Below are 23298 nucleotides of genomic sequence, written 5' to 3' on the forward strand. Positions count from 1 at the left end.
CTTCCCTCCCCGGCTGCCTCTTTCTCTTCTCTCAGCAGTAGCTGTGTCTGCCAGGGGATGGAGGAATGCTCGTACACAGTGTGCACGTCTGCTAAAGGCACACTTGAGCATGCCAAGCAGGTCTTCTAGGAGGTTCCAAGAGCCCTCCATTTCCAATGGAGTCAACTGGAGTGAAGGATGCTCACAAGCCTGCAGGAAGCACTCAGCAAAGTTGTGTGGCAAAGCCATCAATCTATACATTTCCTTGAGCAGTGGAGAGAAAAAAGACATTCATAACTAAAATGTATCCTGCTGCCCTGCAGTTAACAACATCCATTTCTTCTATTAAGAGACTTTCAAATTTTGTGACTGACAATAAATATGTGACAAGAATGAAAGGTAGCTGTTAAAGATAATCCTGTTCTTCATTCTTACAGAGGAGGAAACAAAGGCTCAAGGAAAAACACATACATCAGCTCTGCAAAAATTCCAGCAGTTCTGAATTGCTGTTTTGGTTAATGTTTGCCTATGCAAAGAATGTAAGTGGGGCAGAAAAAGTAAGCAGACTCACCACACTGTATTTCATCACACTGCCATGACCTTCTGGAAATTTTAAAGACTGGCAATATCTTCTATGTATATTTTTTATTCATTGTTACTTCCAAAACATGAAACTCACAAAAAGAAGGAACATTGGAAATATACAGAAGAGATAACCATAAGAATTAAAAATCTTCTTTTTTCCATAACATGAAAATGGTAGAAATACTCAAATAAATAGTTTTACTCTGCACTTGGAAAAAGCGATGTAGTCACAGCATGAAATTCAGGATGATGTTAAAAAGCAGCATCCAGAATTCCTAAGAGGGCATGCCCACATAACTTGCAATAAAAAGTCTGGAAGAGTTGTCTGAATAATAGAGATGGCCAAATAATTCCATAGATTATTCATGTCAGTTTTCAGTATCTCTCAGATGAGGATAAAGTTAATATTGTGGTAACATCTAAGCAACAGATTAGACTTCCCAGAGAATTATAGATCTGATCTGAGGCAAAATTTGTGACCTTGAGCACACCTGGATTTTGCAAATGTCCAAGATTTCCCTTTTCTAAAAAATAAAAGTTTCCACATCTTATGGCAAATAATATTATCCGAACAGCACCATATCCCAATGCCTACTAGGGCCTGTAAGCAGCATGAAACAATGTCTCATTGAATTCTTACTAATCTCAGTGTATATTACTCTGAACCCTCAGCAATGACAGTTTGTTGCCAACACTAATTCTTCCATTGCTGATCAAAGTAGCAGAGAGCTTTGCTTCAGGAAATAAGTTTATGTGCGGCTGGAATTTAGATATTCAGCAATGAAAGAAAAACAGATGAAAAACAAAGGAAACACAAAAGCCAAAAAAAAGGGGCGGGGGGAGGGATGGAACTGAGACCAGAGGTAACAGTGGTCCAGCAGGGAACACATTTTCCTTACGGAGGCCTGGTTTTCCCTTAAAAATTAGCTATACTACTTGCAAGCATGAAAAAACCCTACAGCTTACATGGTACAGCTTTGCTGGCAAAAGCCCAAGTGCTGACATACTTCATCAGCCGTGTTGGTGCACATCTAATGGTCTAGGGCCATAAGCGATGCAAGATGTATAGGGAGAGGTAGTATCTTCCATGAGACAAACTATATAGTTAGAAAAATGTTTATATGAATCCCAAGGATATTAACTTGGGTCTTAGAAGAGTGAATTCTGAATTTAAAATTTCACCTAGTCTTTCCAACAATATTTGTTAAGTTTATTAAAAGGTATTTCCTCTCCCTTGCCTTGACACAAGGATCTGATACGAACCTGGTATGAACTCTTCTGTTGGCAGAAACAGGCTCTCTACCAGGAGGACGTGCCAATAAATCTATACTGGTAGCACAGACGAGGCCTGAACGCAGCAGAAAGTAGCTAAAGACTGTATAAGATAACCTACTGCATCAAAGATATGTCTTCTGCTTGCTCTCTATGCTAACCGCCACTTGAGATCTGCTGTGAACTACATGCATAAATGTCTTGAGGATGTATCTAGCTCATGGTCTATAATTCAATGAGAAATCCAGGCCTCTTTTCCCTCTGAGTTCTGTACTTCTGCTATAGATTTTTTTCATAATAGACCACCTAGTAAAAAAATAAGCTTCAAAAAGTACTGCAAAAAACAGTGAATTGTAGATGGCTTACTCACAAATTTTAAGGTACAGAACAGACAAATGGTTGAATCACTGATGCGGAGAAGCATCAGCTGTTTTTTAATACAGAGTTAGGTGTAAAAATTTAGATACTGGGTTTGCACATATTCATCACTATCTATTTAAATATTTCATGAGGTATGCAATTAAGTTCCTTTATCATTGTTATTGACCGTATGATTTTAGATATCCAGTGTACTTATCACTCTCTATGTTCCTGGCTTATTTTTGCATTTCTCCAGGGTTGCATGGTGAAAATGAATGAAAACAGTTTCCTTTGTTTTTATAACCAGATTCACTTTGGGGACACTAGAACTGGAAAAGGTGACTGCTGGCGTGTTTTGAAAAAAAAGCCTGTGTTATTTAGACTTAAAAATGAAGATGCAGAATGGATTTATAGTGATTTGTAATTATAATACAAGCATGACTGCACTGAACTTAAATTCTGGTCTAAATTTCATAAATACCCATAAATCCATCCAAATAGAAATTAACTTTATAATTAATACTGGATCATTCCCATTACAAGAAGATACTATTAACTATTTATGGTGGTTTTATTTCTTCCTAGCTGTTTACATTTTTTCACCTTCCAGTTCATGGAGTGCTTCGGATAACGCAGCACACACAAATCAAAGCGCTCACAGCCACGTAAGTGATTGCTCCACTCTCGTCCTCCCTGAACGCAGGAAGACCCTGCTACTCTATGTTCTTATCAAGCAAAATACAGAGGGGCATTTGTTCGCAGGAGCAGAGCTAGAATATTCTCTTTTGAGTTCAGCTTCCTCCTTTCATCCCACCCACCATCAGACACTTCCTGACATTTCTCCTGCAGGCAGAGCAAGGCAACTGCTGCTTTTTTTTTCCTTCTGCAACGGCTGCTCCTTCAGTAATCTGTGGGTGGTGGGGGAAGGGGATGTTATCTCAACAGCAAACACCGCCAAGCAAGTCTGGGACGTGAGGGGGAGTTTTAGGATGAAAATAGGCCTCTGCCATCCCTCCTGCAGTTGTGTATCTATGACTAAGCACACGGAATGCATTGCTTTTTAAAACTTGGCTTCTCTTTTCCCTTGATCTTTGTTGTTTCCAAGCCTCTTGATCCCCTTTGTCCTTGCAGCCTCGGGGGACCTTGCTGAGCCAGGCCCCGACGACATAGCCAGTGCCATGGAAATACAAATGCTGTCCAGCGGCCGAGCCCTGCAGCCCGCCAAGCAAGCCCCGCTGTCCTGGCTGCCCCGTCACCCACGCCGTCGGCCTCCGCCGTGCCACGTGCCAGCAGCGCCGGGGTGCGAAAGCTCCCCGGAACGGGGAGACAAACCCCATTGCTGCTCACGTGTCCTCCCCACCCCTCCCGCTCTGCTCAGGCACCAACATGAGGTTACACCAGGAATTTTTTTTTTCCTGAAATTTCAGTGGTTTTGCTTATATCGTTACAGCCCTGTCTTGGAGGCTGCTAGCATCTGAAATATGGGACCATCTAAAACTAAGAAGTTTGAGCAGCTCTGCCTGTGCCTGGGGCAAAAAAGGTTGCCAGCAGCTCATCTCCTCTAGAGTTGTCACTACTGCTCCACTGGGGAGCTGCCTGTAGGTTCAAGGGGCCAGTAGGGACAGTTTGAAATAAAGCTGCCAGGTTCCAGTCCCTCTTGCCTACACCAGATTCTTAACCTCTTTCATCAATATAGCTTCCTCTGAGCTTTAAACACTATCTTCTCTCTACACCCAGGCCAGATTTGTTGAGGACTGGGATTTAAGAGGGCTGTAGCTCCCTCTCCCATTAGCACTGCCTAGCGGATCCGTAGAAGTGGCCTCCCATCACATCCTTTCCTCATTCTCCTACCACAGTCTGGACAGAGTACAAAGCATCCTTCTTTTCTTCAACTCTGATGTTCCCTCAATCCTGTAAGTTCTGCTTCCTCAGGCTTTGGGCCACTGCTGTCCCCTACTCTCATGCTCTCCTCTCCCACAACGCCACAGTGCTTTGCTCATTACACTCCTTGGTGTCGTATGCCAAGCAAACAAGCGCTCTTCTCTCGTCGAGTCTTATGCCTGTTGTCTAGGCCAGACATTGTTCTTGTGTAATAACGTCTGGAGGTCAAACTCCATACTGGCAAAAGCCTGAGCTGAGAGAGGGATTGAGAACAGCATGAAAGAACTCATGTCTGGATTTTGCTCAGGAAACCCCACTGGCAATAGCACATTGTCACTAGCACAAAGCACGTTTGTAAGGGGACGGTTTGCCAGTATAGCTACATGGGTCTAACCTATACTCGTTCAGCCTTTTCTACTGAAATATCTGGGCAGTCAGGAGACTTACAGGTTTGCTAACTCCAAACTCCCATTTTATTAAACAGTACATGCTACATTGTTCTTCTCCCACTGGGCCCCCCCAATGTGGGTACAACATATGCAACCATCATGTTTCGCATATTCTTTTTTATCAAGCCGACCTTACAAAGCCTGTCCTATTAGGACACTCACGGAGCTCACTGAAAAAGAAAACAAAATTATTCGTTGTTACTGCTTTCGATCAGAGTCACTTAACAGTATTCTAAGCATCTGCAACTGTAATTCTCTGAACAGAACCAGAGCCCAAACAGAGGAAGGAGTGCCCAGATCTCAGTGTGTAGGGTGGCAGGTTTCCTGGATGATCTATATTCAGCTGTGCATGCCCGTGGGTATGTGGAAAGATCATTCATCCAGTTCATTGAACTGCAGCCTGCATGTGAAAGGAGTTCTGTGGTTTCTTTTTTAAATGTCAGTGTTTAAAAACGAACAGTCTCATGCAGAATTGTGCAGCAGATTATAATATGGGGACTCCAGGGGCAAATTAAAAAGCAATTCAAAAACAATACACAGTGGAACAATCTTATCTTTTCCCTGCCTTATCCATGCATTTATCTAGGTCTGTTCCTACACTACTCATCACCACATTATCTACATATTATGCAGTCTCTTCTTTCACCACATTAATACATATACGGTTCATTTAGAGTCAAAAGTAAGTCAGGTCTGAACAAGCCAGAAAATGTGCTGCACTAGTTCAATTGCCCTATTCATAGAAAGGGCTGAGATATGTCTACAGAACATATATACCGGTGTTGATCTAGGTCTAAATGGTCCATGCTCATTGTCATCCTCTCAGCTGGCAGGCCATAATATCAACTTAAGCAAACCTATCAGGCACAGATTTCAATAGCATACAATTTTCTTACACTGTTTTAATGACAAGATCTATTTTTAACAAAATATTTGGTTTATTGGCCTGAATGCATTTTCAGTTGCATATTGAGAACTCGAATATTTCCATCAGCTCCTTAATTTACTTAGGAGGAACATGCAACAAAATAGAGCTGTTCATTCCTGTTAGTATGCTCTGACCAAGTTCTATAAAATTTTCATTTTATAAAATACTATAGACATATACAATATAGCACTAAGAAGTTATAACAACAGTTTTGTCAAGTGTTGTGATATTAACTAGAAGTTTCACAGCATATGGAGTTTTTCTGAATGCCTAAGGTTTTGGAGTCATGATTATGTGACAATATAGGTTTAATTAGAACAAACAAACAACCTCCCCAACACACTTTCGATCCTTAAGCCTGAAAATGTGAATGCAGTGCACCATAACGTCTCAGAAACCAGAGGTCAAACAAAACCCAAGTCTGTTATTCTCAGACTCTTGATTTATAAGCCAGCCTCGTCTTTTAAGATCCTCCTCCTGACTTCTGAATAGTCAGATTTCTCAACATTGGTACCAATTGTTTAGGTCATTTATAAATATTTATATTCTAACAGGGCACTTGCATTCTTTCTTTTTTTTTCCCCTTCATTTTCTATCTTTTTAGAAAATCCCTCTCAGAAATATGTGCATTTCCAGTGCTAAATGAACTGCCCATCTACAACGCCTCCATGTAGCTACACATATGCATTTGAGAAATCTGTGCGTGCACAATGGTCATTTATGCAGAAGGTCCGCATGTCTTGCGGTCTAGTCAGCACAGTAGTGGATATATCCAAGGGGAACCTTGATAAAGGGTAGCCCTACATTTAGAATTTCTAGCTATCCAAGAATCAAAACCAATGTAAATACTAATTAAGTCATATAAAATCTTTCATTGTCACTATATTTTGTGCCCATTAAAATATTCACACTTCTCATCTGTAGCTATCTAAGGATAGAAGTACTTTTCAAACACTTATTAAATATCACATCGAGCTCATTTTCCACATAATATCTTTAGTCATAAAGAATCCCAAATTCTCTAAGAAACATAATGAAATGACATATTAACTAAAATTATTTTATAAAATAATCTTCATCCTCAAGTATAAGTGTAAAGTATTATTTATAAATTATTAAGTTATAACATAGATTAATTATTTCACCAACACTGGAATGCAGCCACTTCTAAAGAAATACTTGAGAGGATTTCATAAATTAATCCTGATATTATGTATCCAATGTTTTCAGCCAGATGAGCGATGGTGTTTACATAAGAATCACTTCATTCACCATTGAAACGCAGCTGCTGTTCAATACCACATGTCAATTGTGCACATCAAATAAACCCAGGAAATGGAGATTGCTCTTTAAGACAAAGTTTTAATTAGCAGTTAGATCATTTAAATAATAAAGAGAAAGGAATACATTGCTCCTATCAGCTATTTGTAGGTGCTAGCAATGTTTGACTCATTCCCAATAAAAATGGCAACAATATGTATCTTATCCATAGTTCTACATTTTTTCTTCATAGGCCTAAATCTTGCTAACATTTTGAGTGTGTTGACTATTGGAAAACATGAAAATGACAGACATCACCACAAAGGTTTAAATATTTAGGTTTAGCATTACAAAGCTTTAAATATTTAGGGTTTCCTCTTGAAAAGTTACACCAATTTTTACAACCAAATGAGACCTCTCAGGTATTTCAGGTTAAAGACACATGCAGATCTTCATAGGATTAAGACCTCAGATTCCATAGAACAAACTCTTATAGGAACTTTTGAATAATACCAGGTTAGCAAAAATCTGGTCGAAAAATAAACCATCCATTGCTACATTTAAAACACAGGTGTTTTATTGTCATGCTACCAAATGTTAAATAAACTAGGAAGTACATAATAGCTCGTTCATGGCTGATACAGCACAGGCACTACCAGCAAAACCCAGACTGGTCTCTTTTCCCTGGTTGATTCCAATAAAGTGAGAAAATTCAATGTCCTGCAAATACTGCACGTAGCCTTCAAAACAACAACAGCGCAGTAGACCTAGCACAGGAAGGAAGTGCCTCCAGGCTCCACGGCCGTCCAAAATCAAAAGCAAACAGCCTTGGGACGAACGTTAGGTCAAGTCCCCTCCCTGCTCAGGGCTGCAACGTGATTAGTTTGTCACACGTTTTGCACGGCGTCAAGCATCCCGCGGAACAGACAAATACGTACCCGCTCCGAGGGGAAGGCCGCGAGTCCAACGCGCCCGCTGCTGGGGAAGCGCCGAAGGGAGGACGCGACGATGCTGGTTGCTCTGGGCCAACCCTCGCGGCTGCCTCGCCCGCCGGCACCCCCGGGCGGCCTCGGGGGCAAGATGGCGTCGTGTGGCAGGGCGAGATGGCGTCGTGTGGCGGGGCGAGGCGTCGCGTGGTGAGGCGGGCGCTGCGGCCTGGTGCGGTGAGACCTGCCTGCAGGCTGGCGGCCGTCACACGAGGTCGCGGGCCTGGCGGCCACCACGACGCCAAACCAGGGCCGCCATGGCGCGAGGCTCCCCCAGAGAAGCAGGGCGCCTCGCGCCCCAGCCCGCCTCAGGGCAGCCGCGCCGGACAGCACCACGGGCCCCCCGACCCCCCGGACCTCGCGGGCCCCCCCGAGGCCTCCGGTGCTCTTTAAGAGCCAGCCCTGAGGGGGCCGCAGCGCGCCTGCGCGGGGGGGGGGCCGAGAGGCGGGGCCGCGCGGCAGTGCGCAGGCGCGCGGCGCAGGCGCGCTGCGGCCCCGCGCTGGGCTGGTCGTTGCTGCTCCAAGTGGGCTCGCGGCCTGGCGGGTCCGACCCCCGCCCCCCGCCGCCCTGAGGGAGCAGCCCCCCCCGCCCCTCGCCCCCCCGCCGGTGCCAGCCCCCTCCCGCCGCAGCGCGGCTCGGGGCCGGCCCCGGACACCCCGCGGACCCTCCCCCCCGGCTCCCCCCGAAGCGGGGGGGGGAAGGCTGCGAGGGAGCGACCCCCCCGGCCCCGCAGGCCGGGCCGGGACAGCCGAGGGGGGGGCGCAGCATGGCGGAGGCCAAGGAGGAGGGAGCCGGACCCTGCGCCAGGGTGAGTGGGGGGGCCGGGCCGCGCGGGGAGGTCAAAGGGGAGGGGTCAGGGGGCGGGGCCGGCCCCGGGCCGGGGTCCCGGGGCCCCCCGGGCCGGGCCGCCCCCGCCGGGCGCCTCGCGGCTGCCCGTGAGGCCGCTCAGCTGAGCCCCGCGGTCCTCCCGGCCGGGGGTCCCCTCGTGCGGTGCCCTCGGCCCGCCCGAGCCCCCCTCGAGGAGGGGGTCCGCGAGTCGCACCGCCGAGCCTCCCGGCGTCGCCTGCGCGCTGGCCTCGCGCCTCGCTAGGTTTCGTCGCCGCCGCCCGAGCGCCCGCCGTCTCCCCGCGTAAAACACACAGTGTTCTTCTTGTTCTGTGCCCATTTGCTTCGATTGTCTGCATTGGCCCGAAGCGCGTCGCCAAGGCGGCGGTGTCGCCCAGTTCTTAGGTGCTCGGGCCTCAGCCGTTGTGTGAGCACTAGCCCTGACGCTTGGCCCTCCCTTGCCGCGGTTTGGTCTGTAAGTATATTGGGCAAAGTAATTTACTCAAAGAAATAATTCATCTTTTAAAACCAATGAAAGATTCTGTTTTGCCCATGTCTAATAGCCTGTGAAGTAACTGAGGGAAAATAACTTCTTTAGCAGTGCTCAAAATAATCACGCAACAAGTAGGCCCTCTTTCCTGCAAGCACGTAGCTTTTGATTGAAAACTTTCTGATAGAAAGGAGATTAGTGTGAATTTGAGGTTGTGTGGAATGGTCCGTAGTCCACTGCCAGTATCAGAGCTGTCCAGTTCCCTTCTCGTAGAGATGAGGAAGTCTTCCCAATCTCTAACCTTCAGAAAGGCAAGAACCCTATCCAAACCTTTCTGTTCCTATGTGTGAGAGAAGTTTCAGTTGCTGCATTTAATTCAGGCAACATGGAACTTGTGATTGCTGTGAAACTCGTTGTTGCTAAACAGAATAGTTGACTCTCAAGAGTATAATTGGAGGAGCTGTTTGCACGTTGTTCAGGTATTCTACAACTATGGAAAAGAGCATCATAACAGAATTGTATTAAACCCATGTCTTTCACATATTTGCACTTTTGTATATCTACGAACAATCTCAAAGAGTTTTATGGAATTGCTCACAAATGTTACATGAATTTGTAAGTCTATGTAAGATCAAGATTGCAGCTATCTGCAAGGTGTTTAGAGGGAGGTGGCTGAAGGTAGGACAGTAACTTAAGAAATCTTAAATAAAACCGCATTCCCAGCAATTTAAATGTTAGTGGACATAGAGAAGAACTTTAATACCATGAGGACAGTCAGGCATTGGAGCAGGTTGCCCAGGGAGGATGTGCAGCCTCTATCCTTGGAAGTTTTCAAGAGGAGCCTGGATAAACCCCTGAGCAACCTGGGCTGACCTCATAGCCAACCTTGCTTTGATCAGGAGGTTGGCCTAGAGACTTCCTTGGGTCATTTTTAACCTAAACTATCCTATGATCTCTACTTCTTTAGATCCTGTCTTTGAATTGGTACTTTATGTAGCATGTGTTGTCCCAGTGTCCAGTGATCTTAACATGCTCAGTGCCTTGATATGCTCAATTTATCTGAGGCGTTAGCTGGGATTGCCCAGCCGAATATATTGGGAAAAGAAGAAGATGGACTTTTTTTCTTCTTAAACTTACTCATTGTCTCCGAAGGAATAACAGAAAAGTATCATCAAGTTAGTATCCTCTTCATTGGTCTCAGGAAGAGTTGGTTCTGTATCACCAGGATAATCATGCGCTAAATGCTAAGTCCAGCAGGCTCCATCAATTATTGCTCCACGTGTCCCAGCACATCACAGAAAGCATCTCACATGCTGTTATCTTTGACAACATTCTAGCTTCTTGCAGAAGCAGAGAACTTCTTTGGTGGAATTTACAGATGATCTTGGAAAGTTGCAGTTACCTCAGGCTACTAAGTAAGGGAAGAAGAAACACTACTTGCCAATCTAACCTGAAGGAAAATACCTTTCTGGTCCTAAGTCTGGTAGTGAGCTTAATCTTCAGCGTGAGAAAGGCTTCCGTGAGATTTTAAAACAACTGGTAGCGCCAGTGCACTGCATTCTGTCCATCTGTGTGCAGTCTTCAGAGCCCAAGAGGTGAATTTCCTCATCTCCTCTCCCCACATCCAAAACCAGTTTATGCACCAAGATGTTCTTGAGGAACGTGGGAGAAATGATCCTGGCTGCTCAGATGAACAGTGGACGCTGTGAAGAATGAGATTAGCGTGCAGTAAATAAGGCAAACTTATCTCTCTTCTATTGAAAACAGTAAGTAATGACGTCTTGGAAATCCTGCGTATCCCTTTTCTCCTCCCCTATGTGGTCTAGTTCCCATTCTACAGGAGATAAAATGATGGACACTTCCAAATCCTGGGCTTAAGGAACAGTGAGCATTTCTTATAAAACTCTCTGTTCCTTCATATGGAAAAAATAAAGACTGATTTTGTAAATTTTTTCAGACAGGAATGTTGTAAGTGCTGGTACATTCAGAATTCTTCTTTCCAATGAGAAAATCTTTTGCAAAGGTTGTTATTCCAAAAGTGTGTACGCTGAAGCTGGCATGTTGTAGAACCCATTGATAAATGGATGCCATCTTTTATCTTGAGGCACAATAATTAGCAACCAGCTAAAAAAGAAAACTTTTGTCTGTATAACACTGACATAGAAGTTTGTCTAATTTTGATTTTTAATAATATCCTGAAAGTTCTTCTTATTAAATAGTTATTTCAGAGAAGTTATTTCAGAAATTGTTATTTCAGAGAAGAATTCAACTTTTCATATTTATAGATATTAAATAATATCAAGGTTGACTTAAAAGGTTTCTGGTTATATTGCTTTTTATTTAGTTGATCAAAAAGATTATCACTTTGGCTTTAATTTGTATGTAACAACACTGTCTTGAACAGTTTACATTTTAAATAGAATGATCATTTATTTACGACCATACTTTGTCAACCCATTGAATTAGACACGACAGTTTGTGAGGTACAGTACTAACTATTGAAATTTGACACTTGGGCTCTTGGAAATTAATTTGGTGTGAGTAGATAAACAGGTGGGTGCCTACATCAATAAAACAGCTGTTTTTGAAAGATTTTTAATTTTGCATTGCTTTTGTTAAAAATTGAAGGAGATGAAAGTTTTATAAAGTTTTGTTATTGGACTATGTTTAAATGGTACAAAGACAATGAAAACAGATTTCTCTGCAAAAGCTTATGCACCTCTCAAAGGATGCTTTGCTATTGTAATTCTTCTATTCACATTCTAAAAATAAGCATAATGGATCTCAGTCTTTTACATTAAGGCTTTTCACATTGTATAAAATACAGAAAAATAAGTAAACTATGCCCACTTCAAAGCCCTATACATGATTAGAATATTGGAAATTAGGTGTGAGAATCACTCCCAATGTTATTGAAGTGGTTATCTCCACATTTCCCTTAATTACTGTTTTAGCCCCATCATTTCTACAAGACATTCCAATTCATGTCGACCTTTCCCTAAATAAGCCTTGTAGCAAGTTTTATGTAGAGAATTTTCTTGAAGGATTCCTGTCAATGACTTCCTCTATTCAGATGATTTCCATCATCCATTTTATAAGTTTCTTAACTGCATAAAAGCAGCACTGTTGTACCTCAGTCTTGCTCTTGCTTGTAACATTCTCTCTGATCATCTAAACTCCTCAAAATAAGGCTTCTCCAGCAGAGGATATTTCATCAAGGGCATGTGCATGCTCACAGCATCCATCTTAGCCTGTGTTCTGCCTTTCATCCTTTAATAGAAAAAAATTATGTTTCCACAGGGGTAAAAAAGGGAGATTGTCAGAGAACACAGCAAGGTTGAGTTTTCTGTTAGTTGTCTGGTGGAAACAGAGAAAGAGAATGAGCAAGAATCAAGAATCAATCTGGGGAAATGCTTGAGGATCAAATGAACTCAGTTCTTGGGAAGGTCCAGTAGTTTTTCATGAACGCCGTAGGCATGAGGCTGTGATAAATGCAGCCTTGCATAATCTTAATCCCAGGAGCAGTCACTTTATTTCTAGAAGTTCATACCAGGGTGAAGCAAAAGCCATGTGACAACTGAGTTTGAAAGAGTTTCAAATCTCCTATCATGAGCTGCTCTTTAGCCATATTGAGGAAGGGGAGACCAATTTAAGCAGGCTGCAGACTGGTGCTAATCTCATGACCTAGAGTAGAAGATGACCTTTATTGCCACACTGTTCCTTCAACTGTGACTTTCTGAAAGTGCAACTCAGAAATTTCAAAGGAAATAAAAATTGAAAAGTTTAAAGACTTAGCTGTAGCTTTGCTTTGCCAAACTGATGCTGATCTAACAATTGCATGTTGCATTCTGTCCTTTTTATAAAGACTAATTGAAAACTGGTGATAACTTACTTAATTTTGGTTACCATATTTGCTCTCTACTTTAGGTATATGTGTTTAAATTTAATTTAAAAGCAGTTTGAAGTATTAAAAAGGGTTTATATATAAATTATCTGCAGTGTTCTTTTTGAAATCACAAAAGCAAAATCATAGTTGGTGAGTATTGGAATGGCTTAAATTTTGAAGATAGTCATAGGGAACAAGATCAAGAGATCTGTCTTTGGGTCTTTTCTGTGCTTTGACAATACTGTCATTAACTTATTAATGCTTCAGTGTGAAAGTGTGTTTAGAATTTCTAGTCTAGTCTTAAGAGACATTTGCAGACTGGAACAGATAGTTTTAAAGTTTTTAATGAAAAATGTATGATATTCAGTTACCATTATAAGTAGAGCTCTTTTTGTATCACACTGGGTTTTATGGAATAGAAAGTCAAAACCGTAATTTAAATTTTACATTTGGTCTCTTTCCCCCAATTATTCTGAATGTTTGATGGCTGGTCCAGATTCAGAAAAATATTTAAAGTTCTCATAAGAGCTTGGAGAAGTTTAGTATCTGGATCCAAGACTCCTTGGAAAATCTGAATCTTGGTCCTGGGTTAGCTAAGCACGTTGATCTGAGATCCATCAGGCTTGTCAATTGCCTAAATCCTGATCTTTATGTCTTAGGCTTTTTGCTGTTCATGCTGGTGGTCAGAAAGCACGAACTCCCTCCCAAAGGGTAGCACAGGAGACTACTAAGCAAGGTACAAGAATGCTAGACACTTCTGAATCAACAAATACTGCGAAGTTGCTTTTGTCTACCAGTCCGCTGTGCCAGTGCTGAAATGGTCTTTACATACTACATTGTACTGCAGATGATAAATATAGGACAGATAGTTGTTGATTCTTGTTTTTGCTTTCCTAGCAACGTGAAGGGGAAAGAGTTTAGAAATAAATATATTTTCCATTTTCTCATCTTCACGCTGCAAGCCATACCCATAGAATAGTTATCTGTCTATTCTAGCTGAGGTTATCTGGACTCTTTCTACCATCAGTGAAAGAGATGGGGATCTCTGAAAGATCATCTGCCCAGTCCCAGGGTAGGGTGGATTGCCTTCTGCAAGTGCCTCTTCATTTCCATTGTAAAGAGAGGACACCTGAACAACTGTCCTAAAAAACTAATGTTTAGTTGTCTAAATATAGGTGAGAAGAACCTGGGACAGAATTGATGTAATGGGACACAGTTGTTCCTATGGGAGAAGTTTGGGAATACTTGCTTTTATTGTTTCTTGAATAAACTTATACTTGTCTTTTTTTTAATCTTGAAACTTGGCAAAACAAGCTAAAAAGTAACTGGAAACATTTCATCTTTATTCTAAATGGTTCTATATGCTCAAGAATGCTGTTATGAAATATAGTTTAGTTAATTTAGACTATTAGCACAGGTCTTTATTATGTTTAATACTGCCTAGTAGAAGTTGTCATAGTGTTCTGTGAAAAATGGAACTTACTTGAGAAAATTTGTGTTATCTAGAAACTTACTGAATTGATAGGTTTTATATGTCTTTAAAAATGCTTTTTGGGGAAGATTGAACAGGCAAGCTTTGCCTGCATCGCTTACTTGCAGGCAGAAGAATCTCAAGTAGACATGGGTCAGTATTTTTTTTAATACCTCGCTGCGATGGTTGTTCATTTCTTTGCAGGCGTCTCGTGCAGACAATCTTGTTTGTTCCGGTAATAGGGCAGTTCTCCAGCGCTCCCTGAAACAATGGCAGGAGCTTTGCAGAGAGTTCTGGTCACGTAGTATTAGTGTTTTCTCTGCCTGTTTTTACAGGTGTTCAGGCATTTCATCCTGAAGAGCCTTGGATACCTGTAATAATACCTGCAAAGAAGATGGGACATCCAACTAAACTGCCTGTTCTAAGAACCACTCCTTCATAGGAAAAGAGAAAGTAGAAGCCAACCAGGGCAACAACTGCAAATGGGACTGGAATTGTAGCTGTCTGAAAGAGAGAAATGACACTTTTTATAGGAGCAGGAGAGGAGAAAATCATAGGACTGTGCAGGAGCCTTGAAGAGAAGTGGAACAGGCAAAAAGGAAGCCTGGGTTAGGAAGATACTTTGAAGAATAAAGTAGAGCACATGACTGCTTTTAGTTCTTTAAGGACAAAAATACTAAAGCAGGGAAAGCTGCATATACATACAGCCTGTCCTGTTTTCACCACCAATTGTTGTTGGCACGTAGCTCTTATGAGAAGGGAAAAGCCTTGCAGTAGCTAATGGTAGATGAGATGATTCACCAGTGTGGGCCTATTAACATATAAACCGTCCTGTGAAGGAGGGCCGATAATCCCTGCTGTGTTTATCAACAAGCAGAAGGTGCTACGTTTGTAAATTTTCTTGACTTGCATGCAAAGCCATCTTGTAGGCTTTTTATTTGAGGCAGATTCTAATGAAAAGTGGACAACTTAGGTTTTATGCATGTATCACTTTCTTTAAAAAATAATTTACTAAGAGTAACATAACTGTTAGCAAAACAATGACTAACATGGTTAATTACCCTGTTGGGGGAGACATTGAGTAAATGAATCTTTCCTAGGTTATAGTGTCCTGGTCCTCCAACCCCAGATTGTTATCCTCGTTGCTGTTTAGTTGTATTTTCTGCACCGGTTTTTCCTTAAAGGACGTGATGATGACTTTCTATTAATGAGAGACTCGGCTTCTGAGTTAAATGGAATTAAGGGGATTTTGTGCTTTGCAGAACATAATCTTCTAAATAAATTATAGCTACTCTTTTGAAAGCTTTGGCCAAAATATTTAAGGATGTGTTTGTAATCTGGGAAATGCCGTCCTTCTTGTGGGATGATAAAATACGTAACTAAAGTGAAATATTTGGTTTGGAATAATTAGTTGCTGAATATCACATCAGAAACAGGCATTGTTATAATGTGGACACTAGTCTGATTTTGGTGGTTTTTTTATATACATATAACTTTATTCACTTCATTTTAGTTTTTTTCTGACTTATGCTGTGAGAAGTGGGAACTACCCTAATTTCACTTCACTTAGAGATTTAGTTTAACCAAACTCCCGGTGTCAAGGATTGTTTGTGTAATGCCTTAAGCAGCATGAAAGTTCAGCACATAGCTGGGGAGGAGGGTTTGGAGGAAGAAGTTATATCTTTTTTTAAGAAGGCCTTAAGTGTGATGTCTTGGTTTACTTTATGTGTGTTTTTTGTGTGTGTGTTTCTTAATTTGCAAGGCCTGTGCATTTGGCAGGCTTCAGATATCCATATCTTCTTCTGGTGGCTTTGCAAAAACTGTTGTGAGCTGAAGCCTTCAGTGTGGAGCTGATTCCTTTTCAAACTCGCATCGTTGTGGAGGAAGGGGAGAAGGACTAGGATCCCCCTCTGTTCTTCATAGGTATTGATTAAAAATACTGAAACACCGAGAAAAGATAAGGCATACTATAATATTCTGTGAGTTTGGCAGGCTGATCTGCTTGGCTTCTTATATTTTTGTAACACTATTCAGTGTGTGTGTGTTTGGTGGATATGGAAACCACGGATACAAGGTAGACAGAGGTTTTGTTTAGAATTGGCCTATGAATATTCAGAAAACTCAGGAATGTCAAAAAAAAGTCTGGGGATAGGAAGGAATAATAACTTTATGTGCTGAATTACTCCCTGGTATTTACGATGAATTCTAAAAATGCAAATATAAAATGTCATCAGCACTTGCCTTAATCTTATTTTCTGAATCTTAAAAACTTAAAGATGCATAAATAACATATCATTGTATTTCTTGAGCAGGAAGAGCAGGAGCCCTAAGGAACAGAAAAATGTCCGCTTTTGTCTTTTTACATGTATAGATGATTGTTTGGATTTGCTTTTTAATTCACCCATCATAGTATCCATTTAATTACACTTAGACTAAAATAGCGATTGCAACTAAAATCTAGGCACAATGTTTTGAAAGCGTGAGCGTTCCTCAAACGCCCGCTGAAGTCTGAAGGACGTACCTTGCAAATCTATAAAGTTTGCGTCCTCCCGACTCCCGCTCCCAAATTGTGCGCTCCGGTTCTATTTCCCTGGGTTCGGAAGCACCGGCTGGCGGCCTGCCCGCTCCGCTGCGCCGGGATGCGGGCGGCCGTGCGGGATGCGGGCGGCCGTGCGGGATGCGGGCGGCCGTGCGGGATGCGGCCGCCGTGCGGGATGCGGCCGTGCGGGATGCGGCCGCCGTGCGGGATGCGGGCGGCCGCGCGGAGCCCAGCCGGCCGGGGCGGCTAGGGGGCTCTGCAGGCCCGGCTCCGCGCGCCGAGCTCTATGGCTCGCCTGACCCCGCCGGGTTCTCTTCCTGCCGCAGTGGTTCTTTTCCTGTAGCAGGTATCTGCAGCAGCCTGGCTCTTTGTTACCCACTGCTCCTTCCCTCTGTAGGTGCTCTGAAGGTATGGATCAATGGGTCTGTCTGCGATGCTGCAGACGCAGCTCTGGGAAAGACCTGGTGCTTAATTCTGCCTGTGCTGCCTGGTTTTCCTGCAGGAGAGGGGCAGTGCAGTTGGCTGCCTGCCTGGCATCTCTTCTGGGGATGTCATGTGGAAAAGGTCAGGGGATGCTTCCTGATCCTGTTACACCTGGTTCAAGAGTAGGAATTAAAATGCAAATTACTTTTTAAAAAATTGTGTCTTCCTTAGGAGTTTACTAAATTCTGAAGTGGGGGTGTATGCTGTGGTCTGTAGGTGCAAGGGAACTGTACAGACAAGAAATTGAGAAAATCTCTGGGTTTTTGGAATTGCAATTTTCTTAACATCTCCGTTTCTTCTCCACAGTTTGCTTATGGATGCACTAAAACCTAAGATCAGACTTCAAAAGGCTTGCTAGAAAGATATGTGCCTGTGTATGTTAAGTTATTATGATTTTTTAATTTAAAGTAGTTCTTTATTTTGCATACAAAAAATATTGTAGCCATAGGGCAGCTTCTGCCTTTATATTGCACAGAAATAATCTATTGTTTGGTTTATGGATGCTATGGCAACTTTGAATGCCATTATAGTATTGAACAGGTTTTTTAGTTATTGCAAATTAGCACATTGTATTAAACCGTAAACGGTGTTCTTCTGTCACCCACTCCAAGCAAATAAGGGGTGAGTACTGTGGATGTAATAATATTTCCCTAGTGTCTAGTGTGTAATTATAAATTATAACAAATCTAGCAACATACCTAGTGGAATAATTTCTATAAAAGCAATGCTGTTGTTCTGTTTGTAAGGAATAGTTAATTTAATAAATCTCATAATGAGTTTGCTTTTTAGTAACTATAATTTCATTGAAGATTTTGTTGTCTCAGCTGATAGAAAGCCTGACATTTTTGTTTTAAAGTTGCCCCTTCCAGAAATACCTAACAGAATTTGTTTTATCACCATTTGTGTATTATTGTATTATTTATTTGTTACAACCTGAATAGGCAAAACATTGCTGTGTGTCCTATTCTAGCTAATGAGACAGAATCACTAAGAAACATATATTCTAAAACATTTCATTTTAATAACTCCATATCTAAGCTGTTTTGTCTTAAAATCTTAGGGAATATTTACTATCTGAAAAGCACTGATTATCATTAAATTATTCTCTGGCAAAATATTAACCAAAGTGATTACATGAAAGTGTTATAATAGTCATGAGTTTTGTTTTAAAACTACAAGTGTGTTTTGGGGACTATGTTGAGAATTTCAGGCCTAGAGTATTGGAACAGAAGACTTTCCATTCTACATACTTTCCATTCTGCAGTAACCTAGGACTTTATCTGTGATATGGAGGTGCCAGGTGCCTCCTCTTAGATCTATCTCAGAGGACCTTTAAGAAATGCCATCTTATGAATCAGTTGCACATTTGCCTCTAAAGTACTTTTGTTCCTTTCTAATCGCCACATCTTAAAAGATTAGAGCAGAAGAAATGAAGGGAATTAAGAATGATGACAACTAGTCAGAGGAGGAAATACTAGGACTGGTAAGAGAGGGATCTGCAAGGTAACTTTATCTAAATGTAGCAAGAGAATAATGTGGAAGTAGTAAATTTGGCATTATTACTTGTATTTCTGTGTAATACAAGACCATAATCCAGTAAGAGACAACTCATTTAAAACTTATAAAAGGTGATACAGTTTTTGTGTAACTGTTGGTTAATATATGAAAATTCCTCCTGAGTGGCATTAAATAAGATCTTAATAGGATTCAGGAATGCAATAGAGTGTATATAAATGGGGAGAATACCCCACACTATTTTGGAAAAAATATATAAAGGATATGAGCCCTCATTTGAGGGCGTAGTCCAATTATAAGCCAGAATTAATAATTCTTTGGGGTTATTTTTTTTAATGTGTATGTAGATACCTATGTATGGAGACACATGAACACGCAAACGCTTCCTCTAGTTGCTTCCCTGGACGCCCCCCACGTGGGGGTTCCGATGCTGTCCACCATCGGGATCTAGGTAATGGTTTAGCCACGACTGCCGATACTGTCAGACGCTGAAATTCCTATTTTATAAGTATTTGTAATGGAACCTTTTGATAGCAGACGCAGATCTGCCTATCCATGCAGGTCTGAAATATGTCTTCAGATTCTTGATCCTTAGTTGGCCTGAGCATTTCCACTCCAGCGAACGCCTCCCTGCGCAGGGTAGTTATCCCTTCCTTTTCTGACTCCAGACTGTTGCAGCTCTGCTAAGGGTCCCAACTAGTGTGCCTTATGACCTGAATATTCACTGCTGACATAGACTGGAGGGTGCGAATCAAACTGTAACCTTTGTAATTGCCGGTACAAGCTTAAAGTAGGGGAAAAATCACATATGTAAACTAAACACAATTAAATGTCTATCCTGAAACCTTTTTTAAAAGAAAAAAAATTGATCAAGATCTAAAAGTTCCCAAGGCAAACGCATCACCTACTATTTTCATAGCCTCACAAAAGAAAGAGGAACAAAATCCCAAAGAGTTTGTTTTTTTCCCTAGGATGACCTTGTGCTTGGGAAATGTCTTGGACTCCTTTCAAGTAGATTGTAAGTGTTGTCCAAAATATTTATGGTAGCGCCTAATGCCCACTTGCAAATGGCCCCTTGTGCCAAGTTAAACCTTGCATTTCTTTGAATGAAGCAGTTAGAGAGGTCCAGACAGCAAAATTTCATCTTCTCCTAATAATGGGATTTCTGTCTTGTCACCTATTAATAAAAGATTTATTAATGCCAGAGGAAGAGGAGGAGGAATACCTAGGTTTGAGACATGTAAAGTGACCAAGATTGTGACAGAACAGAGAACACTTCCCCACAGGTGTTCAGTATCTCAGATAAGTCAAAAACTACTTTGATGTAAATTTACTTCAACAGAAGTATTATCTAATGCTTCATCTGCACTGAAAACTTCGGTCATCCTACCAGAAAGAAAAGGATGAAGGAAGTTCAAGATGGAGAAAAAAGATATAGGCTATTGTTTATGCATCAGAGGGCTTCAGACTCTGATGTTATAATCAAATGGCAGCAAGTTCCTTTTACTGTTTTTATATAATAACAGTACATGATCGCTCTTTTTGTTCTCAGCATCTAGTATTAGCACTAAATATATCCAAGATTTATGGGGTTAGTTTTACACTAGTGTAAACTTAGTTGATTACATGTGGGCTTGTAGATCAACATTAAACTTGCATCTCCTGAGACACTCCTAGTATCATTTTTGCAGTAAGAGAACTCAGGCCTTGCAGACCTTCCTGGCAGGTGGTTGCTCACTCTTTGCTCCTCTGGACAATTACGATGAATGTGGCTTTTCCAGCCACAACTATCTCTGCTCACAGAAGCTGGAAAGTTTTGTTTTTAAAGTGCAGTACTGAGTTGTCTTGAAATTCACAATGCTGGACAGGGCCTCACTAGAACTTCGTTCCACATTTGTCAAGTTAGGCCAAAGGAGCTAACTCCCTGTTATGGACTTGTAGGAGATGCTGGGTGGAGACAAATGGACCCTCTGCCTTCAGATGAATCCTGTGACAGTGTGTTGTCATCCTTTCCCAGAGCTGTCTGCTAAGGAACTGATAGTTCCCCGTCTCAGTCCTGTGGAATCCCCAATTTATCAACTAAATGACTTGAGTTTAAAGAAATTAGAGATTATCCCTTTACTTTCAAATCCCATTACTTTCCTTAAGATGGCTTAAGAATTGATGTGTGAGCAGGATCTACCAGAAAAGAAAAGTTAGATCTGGAGCTGCAAAGAAAGGAGAGAAGACTTAAATGAACTACTATTACCTTTTAGGCAAAAGGACAGATGCTAATAAGAGCAGGGCATTCTAGAGAAAAGCAAGTATTCTGAGTGCACATGCTTCTTCAGACAGCGTTCAAGCATGCTGTCAACTTTAACATCTGTCAGAGGAAGTGTAATGAAAGCAGATGTTTTGTACAGTGCACAAAGTCATCATCTGGTTCTTCTTCAGTGACACTCGCACTGACACTCCTTGTCTCCCAGCTCCTAGGAGTTAAGCATGATGTTTCACTGTCACTAGAAAGGGGATATTCCCTGGTAGAATGATTAAAGCTTTGTATCGGTGTAGCCCATGTCAGTGAAAGTGGTATGCATTGGTATTGTTCCATTTATAATGGTTAGATGAAATGAAAGCTTGCAGAGAGCAGAAGAGGGCAGAATGCTTTTAGTGTGGGATCCATGATCTTGAACTGATGCAAATATCTCCTGTAGAAGTGAAAGTTTTGACATTCCCTTCCCTCTCCCCCCACCTTTTCTGGAAAGCAATACTAATTTTAAATTTTCGTTGTGTGCTTTTTCTATGTACTTCTAAACTTCTTAGGATAAATGTCACTTTTTAGTAATGTAACAGACTGAATTCACAGAACTTTGCTTGGGACAGGAAAGGAAGGAGGAGGAATTGTGAATTTTTTATGGTTTTGCTTTTGGTAGGATACATTTTAACAAAGTACATCTCAACTGAGCAAGATAATGATATAGTGCTTTCCTTTTTACAGTTTGAAGATAAATCTGATGCAGTATTTGATATTACAGAAAAATGTAAGTATTTTAATTTATTTATATAAGGTCCTAGTTCAATAAAACACTTCTTAGACATGTCACTGCTGCCAAAAAGGCTGTCTTACTCTTCTCCCAGCCCTTGCTATTCATTCCCTCTCTGCACTGCCTTCTCCACAAATACTGCTTATGATATGAGTTAAAGATATTGCCCTTTATTCCTGCATTAGTTTTAGTAAATTCAGTTTCTGCTTCACCCTGTGGGGAGTAGGGCAGAAATGCTTCTTGTGTCAGCAGCATTTTATCGGTAATGTTGGCCCAAGGCTAAAAGGATACAAGGAATTGCAGCATTAGACAGATTAGCAAAGGACATTTACACATGTCCTTTGTTACGCATAGTGTTTGTGACTTATATGACTGCTTACCAATATTTTTTTTTCTCCCTAGGTGGTGAAATCCTGGATACAGAAATGTCTGAGGACACTGACCACACCTTAACACCTGCCCTCGACAGCATATCTTATGGAATACAGAATCGAACAGGATCTGAAAACTCGCTGCTGGATGATGATGATGACGATTACTTTCTGAACTCTGGGGATCTTGCAGGCATACCTGTTGTTGGGAGTGACAATGAAGATGATCAAAATTTCGCTCCAAAAGACACTCTTCCTTCAGCAATTCATGCTGAAGACCATTTGGAAGAAGGCAAGAGAGTTACAGAACATGAACTGGACAGTGAAAAAGAAATTCAGATTCAAAATGCAATCCAAAAGGATCTTTCTTCTCCATATGAACAGGGCCCTGTATTTAAATCAATTCGAAAAGATTTTAGCATAACAAGAGATAATGGCAAAGAGACTTTTTCCACAAAGGACAAGAATAGAGAAGGACATTTTCAAGAACGTGAAAAACGGTTGGAAAAAATCCCTAAAGATATGGATTCTAGATTGAAAAGCAGTTTTCTTGACAAAGCAGGTAACTTGACATCGTAGACCTGGCTACCCAGGAAAGAGGAAGCACGAGCTAGATAGAAATTAGTGATAGAGCTAGTTGCTGAACACCTCATCTTGGCAAAGATAATATGCCTAATTATATGTAGGGAAGCATTTTATTAAGAACCCTAGAATACAGTGAACTCTGTATTAGGACTAGGATTTGCAAAAGGGCCTGACAGCATTAGGGGGTCTCATCCTCCACAGCTTGTGTCAAAGCCTCAACATATGCTTTGTTGTGGTGTTTCACTAACCCAGGCTGGGTGACACTTTAAGCTTCCTTATGTTTTTCTGGCATTTCTTTATAGACCTTGTAACTCCTTAAAAGGAAAGATGATGAAGTTTAGTTTAAGCTGGTGGCCAAGGAAGATTTCTTTTGAGCAAAGCACCAATTCTTCATTAATAGGAGTGTACT

At 41.6% G+C, this 23298-nt stretch overlaps 1 protein-coding gene and 1 long non-coding RNA gene across 10 annotated transcripts in view; one reads left to right on the forward strand and one right to left on the reverse strand.

Annotated features, from left to right (window-relative positions):
- Positions 1-4527: 4527 nt before the first annotated feature.
- LOC112985769 (uncharacterized) lies at positions 4528-8122 on the reverse strand. The gene is made up of 2 exons (XR_003259827.2): positions 7653-8122; positions 4528-7582 (listed from the first exon to the last, which is right to left on the reverse strand). It is a non-coding gene; the product is annotated as an uncharacterized LOC112985769 (long non-coding RNA).
- A 24-nt stretch (positions 8123-8146) lies between these two features.
- ZMYM4 (zinc finger MYM-type containing 4) overlaps positions 8147-23298 on the forward strand; it is a 44176-nt gene continuing 29024 nt past the window's right edge. For 7 of the 9 annotated variants that reach the window (XM_064525220.1, XM_064525222.1, XM_064525223.1 and 4 more), the window contains exons 1-3: positions 8147-8509; positions 21888-21930; positions 22336-22866. In XM_064525220.1, the coding sequence (XP_064381290.1) occupies positions 8468-8509; positions 21888-21930; positions 22336-22866 (616 nt within the window). In that variant the 5' untranslated portion in view covers positions 8147-8467. Of the gene's footprint in view, positions 8510-17232; positions 17321-19276; positions 19362-21887; positions 21931-22335; positions 22867-23298 lie in introns of those variants that run through there. The other 2 variants (XM_026104623.2, XM_026104617.2) reach the window with 2 other exon arrangements.

This window comes from Dromaius novaehollandiae, chromosome 23 (assembly GCF_036370855.1).
Source record: "Dromaius novaehollandiae isolate bDroNov1 chromosome 23, bDroNov1.hap1, whole genome shotgun sequence".
Classification (NCBI taxonomy): domain Eukaryota; kingdom Metazoa; phylum Chordata; class Aves; order Casuariiformes; family Dromaiidae; genus Dromaius; species Dromaius novaehollandiae.